Raw genomic sequence first — 13,383 nt, 5'->3', positions numbered from 1 at the left:
ATATATATATATATATATATATATATATATATATATATATATATATATATATATATATATATATACACACACGCTTTACTGTGGTGTTCATATTGTTTATTAATATATTATCTTAAATGATTGTTTCCAGTAATTTAGTAATCAGGCCTACTCATTGTGACATGTGGTAGCTGTCAAACATCCGATTGGCTGGCTCCATTTTCCAGAATGGAGACCGCAGTGAAGGGGTTAACTAGCTGCTAACTAGTCCCTCTGCTCTTATGGCACCTGAGGCTCATAGAGCCGCGCGTTTATCAGCGCAGGACGAGGAAAACAACAACGAGAGAGAGAGAGAGAGAGAGAGAGAGAGAGAGAGAGCGAGAGAGAGAGAGAGAGAGAGAGAGAGAGAGAGAGAGAGGCTCTGACTCTTTCACCCCTGAGCTCTGTCCCTCTTTCTCTTCTCTCGATACTTGCTCAACAATGCTAAGCTGGAGTTGAGACATTATTGATACGATGCTTCGGTGCTCGGAGGACGAAACCACCGCGCAGCTCTGGACGACGGAGTTTAATGAATGCTATGTTTATTTCTGATTTTCTTATGCTGCAGTACTATTCCAGCTGGAATAAATTGGCCTTTGAATAAATGAACCGCCTCTCTCCCTCTTGTTAACAGTGTTGAGAATTTACACAAAGGAGTTTTTTTTTTTTTTTAGTCCAATTCAACTTTATGCCCGAGGGCATATATTAAAAATACATATGGAACGAGATAATGCACGAGCGACGCAAATTCGTTAGGGATGCCACCGCCTAGAAAGCTCAGAAATGTAGCCACAAAAAAAAAAAGAAAAAAAAAGAGATGTAAAATATAAGGCCTATAGTCAAACGCTCGGTGTAAGTTAACTTTAACACTGTATAGCTCTGTAATAGTTATCTCAGGCTTATTTTTAAATGTATTTAAGTTTTAAAGCTCTCTCTAATGCTCATTAAAGGAGTACAAGGCAGAGCAGCGGCATTTGCGATTCATAATAAAACAACACAAACCAAAAGTTGGTCAGCTTAAACTGGGGAATCAGACGTTCTTGTAAACACTTAATACTAACCCTAATATTTAGATGTTACGCATCATCAAGAAAAGAAAAGAAAATATAGGCCATAGGACGTATTCATCTTAAAGTCTATTAAAGATCTGAATTCGTGGCCTCAAGCAAAACATAAATTACTTTTATCAAGTTACATACCTACACAGGGGTCTTCATATAAGCCTCATTTATTTATTTTTTGATTGCTTAAATTCATCTGTGCTCAATAAACCAACTATTCAAAAGTTTTGAAAAGAGTTTTAAAAGAGTTATAAACACAACTGGCACTAATTCTTCCTTTGAATTAGATGCATTATCTGTACAGATTTGCTCATTAACATAATCACTAATACAGCAGAGATGAAAAAGACTAATCAGGCAAAGGTCGTTTAATTGGAGTCCCTGTTTGGTAATGAAAGGACAGATACGACTGGTCAATGCTTTACTCGATCACTCAGCCATATGGGAGATGGATGATTTAAATTATTTATCCTAATTGCTTCATTATTTTTTATGCTGGTGAATCTGCTAATCATGTTAATATGACCACTTCATTTTATTTTATTTTTATTTATTTGTTTTTTTTTTTACAATTATCTCTCCCAAATCTCATATCATTATTTAAAATATATACATCAAATTAGGCGCCCTATCCACATAAAAGCACTGCACGCGTAAAAGTTGAATAAAAAATGCGTTAGAGTTGAAGAACGTCAAAGAAACCCCAAGTACAAACTGCCGCACAGTCAAAAAGGCACAAAGGAACAGAATTCCACATATTTTCCCACAAACACAGAATAATGTACGACACAGTTCTGTTTAAACACGAGCGCGCGCTGCTTATGCTGTTCAAAGCACTGAGAGCTGAACTCTGCGCAAAAGCATTGCGCGCACTCGTCTGAGGAAAAAACACTGACGAGACAGCTAATGAAGCGTGAACAACAGCAGAAAACCAAAACACCAAATCTCTAAATGTCTACTATAGATATGTCCCCATTTGGTTCATGATAGTAACAGATACAATAGACTGCCCAACCTTTTGGTTAAATAAAAAAAAAAAAAAAAGAAAGAAAGAAAGGCGAGAGAAAAGAAGAGGGAAAGGACTAAATTAAAATCGACAAGAAACAGGTCAAGTTTATGGCAATGCTTTCACGAGCTAATCTCCTCGGGTCAGTTCCGGGATCAAACCGTAATGAAGCAATAATAGGCCACATTATTACAAATTATTCAATCCGATGGAATTCAAAAGCCTTAATCGTATGCAAATAACGGCGAGGCAGAGAAAGTGACCCAAAAGACGAGCTGAATGGCCAGAAAAGAAATGGCCTCCTGCACGTACCTGATCAAGGTGTCCCGATGATCTTGTAATATCCTCACTGTCTGATTTTGATCCTCCTTCTCTGTCGTCTATAACCAAGTCGATGGGCATCTTTCCCTTCAAACAGCTGATGTACCGATGACAGAAATTGTCACAGAGTTCATGTACCTATAGATACAAGGGAAGCAGGGGGGGGGGGGGGGTCACAAAGGGTCATCCCAGCGAACTGACAAGTGCATCCAGAACTGCTATTGACATGGAAAACCTTCCTCAATGGCATTCTCTGATAGCTACCAGACCCATCCAGAATGAGAAATAACTTTACTCCCTCTCAAAATAGAGATATCGACGAAAATTGACACTGACAAGACGACTCTCACGGGCTACGCCGTATTCAACACCCGTGTAAAATTCATCTGCTCCCGGGGTTGTGGCCATTAGAGAGATGACCTGCTTGACTGACATTTAAGGTAGCCTAAACTGCTTAATTTCGTCTAGTTATTTAATTCCCGCCTCTTTGCAAGGGAATAATAAGGAGGATGACATTCAGTGGCGAGGGGAGAATTCTTATTTTATGGCAGAATGCTCAAACTATAGCTTCGCCCGTGTTATCTCAACACACATAACCCTGAGGCTCATGCAAATATCTGGAGATTTGGAGCCAGTGTATTCAACACTGTAAAACTATATGGTTTGGAGATAAATCACTTGATAGCCCTACTCTCGACGTGGAAACAGGTGTTTATTATAAAATTCTCCCAAAGTGTGTATTGCTGATAAGAGAGCAAAACGTGCCATCTACGTGTTCGACTGTATTCCGGAATAAAAAAAAGTCAGTAATATTAAATAAAGGCTTACAACTAGGTGGCACAGCATGCAGAGAAACATTGAAATTAGTGCTATGAAATATCTGTGGCCGTGGTAGCAGGTTGCATTGTAATTAAACTCAGAGGAGAAATAGGCAGCATGATTGATTTTGACACTAATTACAACAGACCAGGAAAAATACATTTATGCAGATGAGGCCCATAGATCTGAAGAGAGGACCGCTCAGTTGGGGTACACTTTGATTACCTTTTCCAGCTCCAAAAGATGAAACCGTAAAACTTGAATGGCTTGTATCATCTGGAGAAAATGGACAAATGGAGAAAAGAGTTTACTTGAAATGTGACGAAATAAACAGGCCCAAAACGATTACAAAAAAATAAGTGATTTATGACATGTTGGATCATTTCTGACTTGAGATCACTTTCAAGACAATGTCCTGAAATTAAGTCCAATTATACTTCATTTATAAATAGATTATCACTTTAATCCATGTTTTAATGAGAGGGACGTGTGTCCTCCGTCATCATAAAGCATTCATGCATTCATGCAACAAAAATAAAAATTACATTACAAAAAAAAAAAAAAGTTATCCATAACGATTCGCAATGCCATCAAGAAATTAAACAATTCTAATGAACACTTTCTTAATATTTTATAAAAGTTATACAATAAAACTCTCAAATACAAACTAATAATAATGTGCACTCACCAAATTATCCAGCTCGGGATTTGATGAAAATAGCGGCTTTTCTGCTCGAATCTGAGACGATATGCATGTGAATAATTTAAAATTGTGAGAGAGAGAAAAAAAATGAATTTCTTTAAAAATAAATCAATAAATCTAAATGCATTACTTAGCCCGTGTTTTTTTTTTATGATTTAAAGTTGCGGAGAGCAGCCTACAACAACGCAGGAACTACACACATTAAAATATGCAAAAACTTTTTGCGCCATAAAACAGCTTCTGACCTGTTTTGCAAACACTGCTATATCCTCATTGAAAGACTCTGATGAACACACATCGCCCCCAGCCACACCGGGCTCTCGAGGTGTGCAAGTGGCTAATTCACATTTCTCAAAAATCAGTGCTAGAAGTGGGAACAGAGGGTGCCTGGAATAAAAACACAGAGGTCAGTGCTGGATTAGCACATGCCATTTTATAACATTTTATAACTCCTTCTCAGTGTATAAGCGGTCTGTACTGAAAACATAAGAACAATCTCATTTGCATTCAAGAGATGTCGATTTAACTAATCTTAATTTATGTCACCAAACAAAAGTAGCCTACGTGCATCACTCCGCCACGATAACAAAGATCTAAAGTGTTTACGCGTATGTTCATGTCGATTATTTTGTTGTGACTTGCACTATAACGAGCTTGTTAGTTGAGTACAGTATTTTGTCAAATCACATGTAACTTGGATTCCTGAACGCATTATCAAAGACAGCAGTCAACATAAACAGTGGGCTGCGAGATCACAGCATCTGAGAAATGCTCACGTTGAGTCTAGGCCAAGCATGCAATTTAACCATGGTTCAGATCGTGGTCCTATGTCTTGTGTAAACGTTTATGGACGTGTCTAATTTATAATGAATGAGAGAGAGTACGTTCTATAGCTTGTTGCTGCGTATTTTGAACGGCAACGTTTATATTCAGCGCTGTGATGAGAAGTGTAGAGCTCGTGCACCGCGTTTGGAGTAACTCCGCACATCCAGATATGTTTGAACATTTTATGACCAGAACAGATAGATAATCTATGTGGAAAATATCCTAAATGGTTTTACTAGAGGGCTAATTGTAGCCCAGCTTCCAAAATAAATAAATGAATAAAAATAAATAAATAAAATAAAATAAAATAAAAGATGTTTTAGCAATTTAACTATAGGCCTGAAGTTTAAACAATTAAAAAGTTATAGCTTAAACGCAACATACAATGTGTTTATGCACAATGAGTTTGTTTTGCTCAATATATATCAACATAATTAAAGTTTAAAGCTAAATATTATCAGAATTTTAAAACAAATATATATTTAAAAAAAAAAAATGCTGTGTCACAAAAATAAATTCAAAACGAACAGTCAAAGTTTAAATTGTGAACTTATGTGAAATTGAGAGGGGACAACTTTTAGAATAAAAATACCTTTTAAAAACATTAAAGGCGCCTTAAATTCTCAATATGCTGTTTTACAGCAACTATTGCGGGACAAATAATGTGTTATTGGCAAACTTCATCACAAAAGATAAGTCTTGGCTATCTACACGTACCCGTAAATGGAGTCTTTATCTCTTTTGAGAGCGTCATTGACGGATGAGCCCATGCTGGGCGGCATGGCGTTGGTGTGGGCTGTGTGCGGGTACTGGTGGGAGTGGAGCTGGGGCCCGTGGTTCAGGTGAACCGCCTGCATGGATCTGGCGGCGACGTGCGGGTCCCCGTACATCGTGCTCGGGATTCCTACTCCGTCCATCCCATAGTGGGGCATATCTTCGTACTGCACACACACGGAGGGCGATATTCCCATGTTGTCACTTTAACCTCTTACACAACATATACACAGAAAAATCTACACTAAAAGAAAATGGAAATGAAAGCTACATAGGATGTTCTCGGGCAAAAAAAAAAAAAAAAAAAAAAGGCTTTTGCGAAATGAAAACACTTGCGATCCGTTATTACAAAGTAATTCATTATATCAACTGCACATGCAGACTATCTCGTGGTTCTATCACTAAATGCAAAATGTTTATTTATTGCAAAAACTCTCATGTGCTTATTTAAAAACAGACTGAAACAGAGAGACTTAGCGTCGGACACTTCAACATGGAGTGCTGAGCTACAGCTTTATTGAGATCATCCCCAAAAACAAAAACAAAAAAACTAAAACATTACAATCACACGACTGTGCAGCGCTGTGTTGTGCCAGAATTAATGGGAATACTTATTCTTACAAGTGTAACTAAAGTTACAGGTAATGTCATTTGCATGTAACTATAGTTGATTGTACTGCTGTCAAACTAAATTTATTATATAAACTAGTCCAAACATTAACATACTTAGCATTTAGGATGAGTCTAATTAAATTTACCTTATCCAATCGTGCCTAACAGCTCGGTGGAATATTGCTACGTTTATTTAAAATAATCTCTCAATGAAATTGATAAGGTATCATAACTATTAAAAGTTTCATGATATTGTAATGAAACTGTAATGATGACAACATAACACATTTTAATTCTAAATCTATATTAGTGTAAGCAAGACAGCAGGGTGCTGTTGTACTTCCGACTTAAAAGCAAAATGCAGGAGAGTTACGATTAAGTCTACTTTGTGATTGTTTACATTTGATTACAAATGCAAAAAAAAAAAAAAAAAAGTCAACTTTACAAGTTCAAGCGCACTATTATGTTTCATTGTAATGCTGTTTGAAAACACAGTAGGAAATAAAAATACAGACTATGTATATATATATATATATATATATATATATATATATATATATATATATATATATATGTGTATATATATATATATATATATATATATATATATATATATATATATATATATATATAATATTGCTGAGCTGAATTGGTTGAACGCTTTATTGATGTCATGCACAGTGTATTATTATAACATGTATTGTAATTACTTTTAATTGTGAGAGTTGAGCTATTCCAATAGTTTCAAAGTTTTTCATAATTTGTCCTCGTGAAGAAATTAAAGAAAGTGCAGTGATTATGTTAAAAGTATGGTTTTAAATAAAATGAATTGATCCCTGTCAAACGTTATTAGATAGGATTCTAATTAAAAACTGTTTCAGTGTCCCGAAAAACTGTACAGAGATACATGCGTGAATGTGAGCGCTGTGGAATTGAACATAACAACAAACTGGCACGCAAAAGAAGAGAAAGTTTGAATGCGAGTCTGACTGTCATCGGCCACGTTTCAGTATTTCCAATTGCATTCAACAACACGGAGTCGAAGAAACTTTTCGGGATACGTACCCTCTGCGCCATCGCCCTCCGCACTCCCTCGGCTTCCTTTAATCAAAAATATATCCCCTATGAGGCCAGGGTGAATAGGAAATAAATACGCAAATTCCAAATGTGGGATATGTTTTCCCCAAAAAATCCAACTGCCTCTTTCAAGCGGGCGATGAAGCCAGTCCTTCACCACAAGTTCAGCCAGGCGCGTTCAGCGAATAGGTCCCCTTCGCCTTCGCCTTCGCTCCCGTGGATAGCAACAAGGATCGAGCAAAATCTTCTTTTCCAAAGCAGTATGAAAATAGCCCCTCAAACAAAACTAGCGCATCTCATGGCTTTTTGCCACTCCGGCTGTCAATCAATCAAACGCGAGCTTGTCAAAGTGCTGAATGAATGATGATCCTCCGCGCGCTTCCACTGGTTAGCAGCCCTAACGAGAATAGTACTCGAATGCACAAAAATGAAGCTCTCGCTCGTTTCTTTGATCACTCTCGACTCCTGAGTTGATTTTTTATGCAATAGCTTCTAAACGAGCTCAAGAGGAGGTGGGCTGATAATTCTGGCTTAGTTTTTCTTAAAGGAGCCACGATCGATGCTGCGAGCAGCCTTTCCCCGTTTGTGTACAATGAGTGTGTGTTGAACGCGGCTCAGCAGCTGAATCTGGACCAGACTGCTGAAACCCGGAAGTAGTGGTGGCCATAACAGGTCGCGTCTTGCACAATGCGATGGGCCACATCAAGTTCCAGCCAAAGCAGGGGGTGAAGTGTGTGGGACGCGGAGAAGCGCGAACCACTGCTACCACGATTCAACATGAACCGGGCTGACACACAGAGACCGCGCTGGTGGTTTTGGTGGTTTTCTGCACTGCGTTCGTTCTGCATGCCAAGACATGTATAAAGTGTTTATATATATATATATATATATATATATATATATATATATATATATATATATATATATATATATATATATATATATATATATAAACATTGCTTTATATATAGAGCGTGGGCTCTTTCACATCAGGTCACTCTGTTTATTATCACTTCTAATCAGAGTATCCAAATGGGAGAGCGCTGTTTGTAAATGTCGTGAAACTTGGAAGCCCTGTTCAGTGTGCGTAATGAAGTTTTCCGGCACGCCGTGCATTACGCGGATGCCCAGAGACATGCACTGCACTCATTTTACGAAATACACTTTTTACCATATGCCTGGGTACTTTACATTTCACACAAACATCATTATTCAGAAACAGCATATGCTGCGCTTCGCAAGTGCTTCTGCGCGCTCTCAGCCAAAAAACACCCCCGCCATTTGTGAATGGGCTCATCCACTTACTGTAGGATCTTAGGAGTTCGGTGTAGTGTCCAATGAAAGCGTGCTACGGCGACTCAAGTCGTCTATTGGTTCAAAGAATGGTCAATCATTAATTTATCGGTCGATATGCTTCCATAAATGAAGAAAAGGTGGAATGAAAATATTGTAATCTGGAGGGAAAATGTAGTCTTCGTATTCTGTTTTGTTCCTTTGCTGCTCACTCTCTTTCTTTTAACACACACAGACATACACACACACACACACACACACGCTTAATCTTATCTCCCACTGAAACACACCTATTAGGCATACTCACTGAGAAAACATATTAATTATTTTAATATATAAATGTGAATGTTTGTTTATGAATTTTGTCTTGCAATTAAAAGGAGACCCAATAATGTATTTCATATTTTGTGCTACAAAGTTTTTCCTCTTCTGAGAACTCCCTCGTGCCATCAAATTCCTATTCCTTTCTTATTCCAAGAACTTTTAACTAGCTACTTATTCCAGTATTTTTTGTGTCAGCATGTACAGTACAAACTATTTTATTTTACAATTAAAAAAAAAAAAGTGGTTTGTGTTCTGGTAAATTTAAAAGACATCCAGGAAGCTGTCTGTTGTTATAAATAATAAATATTCCATAAAGTGCTCAAATGAAATAGCTGAATAAGAAGCTTTAAACTGATGTGCATCAAGTGCACAGCTGTGGGCGAAACAACTGACCCGGTGACAAGGTGTATGAAGTTTGTCTGAGGAGGATCTGTCATCGATCAGAAGCGATTAATGCAAGGATCAGTGTCTTATCAGCTGCCGTGAGCATCACACAGCGCTCGCTCCCGACGGAAGAACAGCGCGAGGATCCGCCGCACATTTACAGGCATGAAATTACTATCAAATCCCCAAAGCGCTCGGCAAACGAAGGGTGCGCGCTGCGCGGGTGTGGGATCTGATGTGGACTTATACACAGATGAAAAGAGGATTCATGCAACAGAAAGAACAGATATACGTCTAACCCGACGCCGTGCAACAGATACACACGCACGCGTTCATTGGTAAGTGGGATGTAATATCTTTGTCAAGTAAAAGTTTTAGTTTACCTAAATTTTTGCTAGTTCGACAATTATTTTAATTTCAGTTAAGTCGTCTGTGTACTGTAGATTTTATGTAGGTTAGAATTTATATGTGTCCTGAGTTAACCCATTTGTTTTATTGATGTTTGCAATCTCAACATTAGTTTTGTGTCTGTCTCAATTATGTGAGAAGCAAACGGGATGACATGAAAGCTGTGCTTACCCAAACGCTTAACTGCTGTCAGAGTACCAGAATAGCATTATAAAGTAATTAAGCTCCTTCAATTATCCTCTATAAAAGCACGCTATAGAGCACAATGAGGGCATGGACTTTCACTGTTTAAGTTGCCTTTTAGTGAGGGTCAGCAGACTGCAGCACGCATCAGTGAGTTAATGCCATCCTTTCGGATCATTTGGGGTTAGAAAGAGATGTGAAACTTTAGACGTAAAATGTAATTGGGAGTTTAAAAATAAGTCCGACTCTTTAATTGAACTGTGCCCCTGATGCATTATCAAATGAAAAAAGAACAGATAAAGCATATCTTTGCATCACTGGAGACATTTGTACAACTGCTGTGTAGCGTTGAGTGTGCTTAAAAGTATTTTATATAACTTCATTTAGACTTAATTAATTGTATTAACTAAAATGCATATAATATATAATAAGTATATAGTAAATTTATATATCTAGTATTACATTGCATATAAAAATGCCTATTTTTAGAACAAGGGGCCTCTAAACAAATCGTGTGCTCCGTCTAAAAATTAATTTCAGTCTTAATCTTGACAACAAGAACGTGTTGGAACACCTCAAGTCATTTGGATGTTTATTACAACAACGCTTCTATTCTGCCTCAATAATATTTGTTATTCATTTGTTGGCTATTGAAATCAACATGCCTCTGTGGTTCAGAAGTCAAACGGAGGTCATTCTTTATACCCCACGCAGCAATCTGCGACCAGGGGCCAGTCGGCAGCGATCCCTGCCGTTTCCACCACCGACAACCGCCTCAGAGTTACAGGACTGTCGGGAATGGGTAAGACGCGCCTGGATAAAACAGCAGGCTACTGACTTGTTCTTGATCTTGCCAATGCCTGGTTTTTAATGCTCTTACAGCGTGTTTCAAGTGCTTATCAGATATAAAGTGTGTGAATATTAAAATCGCACAACGGATACGTTTTAGACAGGCTACCTAATACAATTTTAAAATAATTATTTACCATTCGTGGGTAAAATTATATTAATTGACTTGACAAGGTTGCACATGCAATAACAAAACTGTAAAACTTACTAACTAACTAACTAAATACATAACTTTGGGAACTTTTTATGGTTCATGCGTTTTTTTCATGCGTTGTTCTACTTAAATTAATTAGATAATCAGATACGTGCATGCGTCCGGAAATTGAATGTACAATAATTCGAGAAAAAAAGAAGAAAAACCTGGCTAAATTATATATATGTATTTTTTATACAACAGATGTAGTAAAATGATTGGATTTAGGCTTTATTTATATCTGTATTAGTTGGAAACATACTTTGACTGAGCATTAATTTTAATAAGGCTACATATTCATAGGTCTGATTAAAATGAGAAATCAGTGTGTTTTTCTTTTATCTGACGTTGTGGTTTCATTTTATTTGTTTTGTGTTGTTTTATTTATGCTAGATCTTATTATTTTAACAAACTTTCTTAATTGAGAAGCGCACTTCAGGCCTATTGGATTTGCAATAACGTAAACTACTACACAAGATCCAGAAGAAAAACATATTTTGACATATGCACAGGCTTGCAGTGACCTGTATGCTTGATCATGTGCGCCTTCTACTGGAAACACACAGCATTTTCTCTCTTTGTTTCTTAATGAGACGCAATGACTTTTCTGACACACACACACACACACACACACACACACAGTCGAAATGCAGTAAGTAATATCACGCCATTCTTAAATGTTAAATTAAAATGTTAATTCCAAGTGTATTAATGATGATAATCAATTATGAAAAGCTGCATTGTTTATCGAAGTTGTTTGAGATGATACTAATGTAGACATTTGAATAATGTTTGTTAAAAAGAACGTTAATGACAAATCATCCGACTGTCCGCCTTATTAATAAAGCTAAAACTTATTAAACAAATTACCGGTTGACTTGACGTTTTCGGCTGTAAATTATTATACATTTAATAAATGTAAATTATTATTAGTTATAAACGCCAATTAGGATTGAACACAAACAGTAACTTTAAAATTATAAATCTAAATGAATAGGCAGGTAATTATTACACGTTTAATTTAGCACGCATGCGTCATAATAATAAAAAAATAGAAACTAAATAGCAGAAGGTGTCGATAGCACTTAAGAAATTATAAGACGAAGTTATTATTGGATTTTACACTAAGAAAAGAGCATAACGCAGTTTGCAATAACATCAGTACTAGGGATGCACGATAATATCGGCACAACATCGGTATCGGCCGATAAAAGCTTAAAATGACAATTATCGGTATCGGCCGATATGAATATTTCTGCCGATGAGCCAAACCGATATTCTCCAAGTGAAATAATTGACCTGTTTTTCAGATGTGAATGTCTGTCTACATTTGTAAAATAATAAATTGATGGTAGAATCAGTACAGAAGAGATACATGGATTTCTCTTCAGTAAAATTAAAGTTTAAATATATCAGTATATATTTGTATATATATCGATATCGGTATCGGCATCGGCCAAAATTATTTAGAAAATATCGGCATATCGAATATCGGCCAAAATCCAATATCGTGCATCCCTAATCAGTACATTTCTAGTGAAGCATAAAGAAAAGCACTTGTGGGATATCAGTATGTTGTACATGTTTGTATCTTTAAGAGTATTGCTGAAAACGACTAAATAAACAACATGATGTCAATAAAACTCACTGTAAATGTCTGAAAACGAGATTTCTATTAAAACAACAACCAAATACCTGTACTTGAATTTGTGTTTTTATTATTAACATCAAGATTTAGCGTTTTCACATGGGATGCTTTCTGATTTTTTTTTTGCCCTGTTGACACAGTTGGGATTGGAAAATACCGTGCCTAAATCTCTGAGAACATGGTATGCTCTCTCCCACCCTTTCTCTTGGTCTATCGGCTATAAGTGCCAAAACATTTGTCACTTCAGTTATTATTTCAGGTGTGCTAATGGGCTCCGAGCCACCGGAGAGGAGGAGAAAGTGGGAGAGAGAGGCAGAAGGAGAGGGGGGAGTTTGATTAGTGTGATTTCATTTGACCGAAGCCTGGCCACAGACTGGCAGAGCCCAGAGGTGAAAAGAGGAGGCCGCTGCCCTCACTGAAGGGGAGAGAGAGAACGGGAGCGAACGACGTGCATGGATGAGTCTCACACCTCCAGAGGAGCCTGTGAATTGATCAGCACCTTTGAGAGAAAGAGAGAAGAGGGGAGAAAAAAAGAAGCAGGGGGGTGGGTGGCGAAAGAGTGTTTTGGCGGAGGACGTGTGAAGACTCATATATTCATGCAAGGACACAGAGAGAAGCAGGCCTGGGCTCTGAGCTCCAGCAGACTCTAATGAGCTCTGTCTGTACACGCCGAGAGGGGGTTTGAAAATTAAGACCATCCTTGAGGGCCGGGCCAGTGCACTTCATGTTCCTCATCACATCCGCCTCTTCACATTCAGTGATTCTGCCCTGCAATGTACTGTACTCTACAGTTTCACTAATGCCAACTAAGGTTACACATAACCATGGACTGTAAAAATTAATATGATAGTTCGATATAAGTTGAAAATATAATCGACCTCATAA

General features: G+C 37.4%; 1 protein-coding gene across 2 annotated transcripts in view; it reads right to left on the bottom strand.

Moving 5' to 3' along the window:
• Positions 1-7,867, bottom strand: part of LOC113113070 (homeobox protein Meis1-like) — a 61,757-nt gene extending 53,890 nt beyond the window's left edge. Inside the window, exons 1-6 of one of the 2 annotated variants that reach the window (XM_026279227.1) lie at positions 7,205-7,867; positions 5,471-5,694; positions 4,174-4,315; positions 3,914-3,964; positions 3,451-3,501; positions 2,398-2,544 (exon numbers count right to left, since the gene is read on the bottom strand). In XM_026279227.1, coding sequence (XP_026135012.1) covers positions 2,398-2,544; positions 3,451-3,501; positions 3,914-3,964; positions 4,174-4,315; positions 5,471-5,694; positions 7,205-7,216 — 627 coding nt within the window. In that variant the 5' untranslated portion in view covers positions 7,217-7,867. The remainder of the gene's footprint in view (positions 1-2,397; positions 2,545-3,450; positions 3,502-3,913; positions 3,965-4,173; positions 4,316-5,470; positions 5,695-7,204) is intronic. The other variant, XM_026279228.1, reaches the window with a different exon arrangement.
• Positions 7,868-13,383: the final 5,516 nt, after the last annotated feature.

Source organism: Carassius auratus, chromosome 13, assembly GCF_003368295.1.
Source record: "Carassius auratus strain Wakin chromosome 13, ASM336829v1, whole genome shotgun sequence".
In the NCBI taxonomy this organism is placed as follows: Eukaryota; Metazoa; Chordata; class Actinopteri; order Cypriniformes; family Cyprinidae; genus Carassius; species Carassius auratus.
Note: the sequence above shows the minus strand (reverse complement) of the source record. Positions and strands in the feature narration are given on the sequence as shown.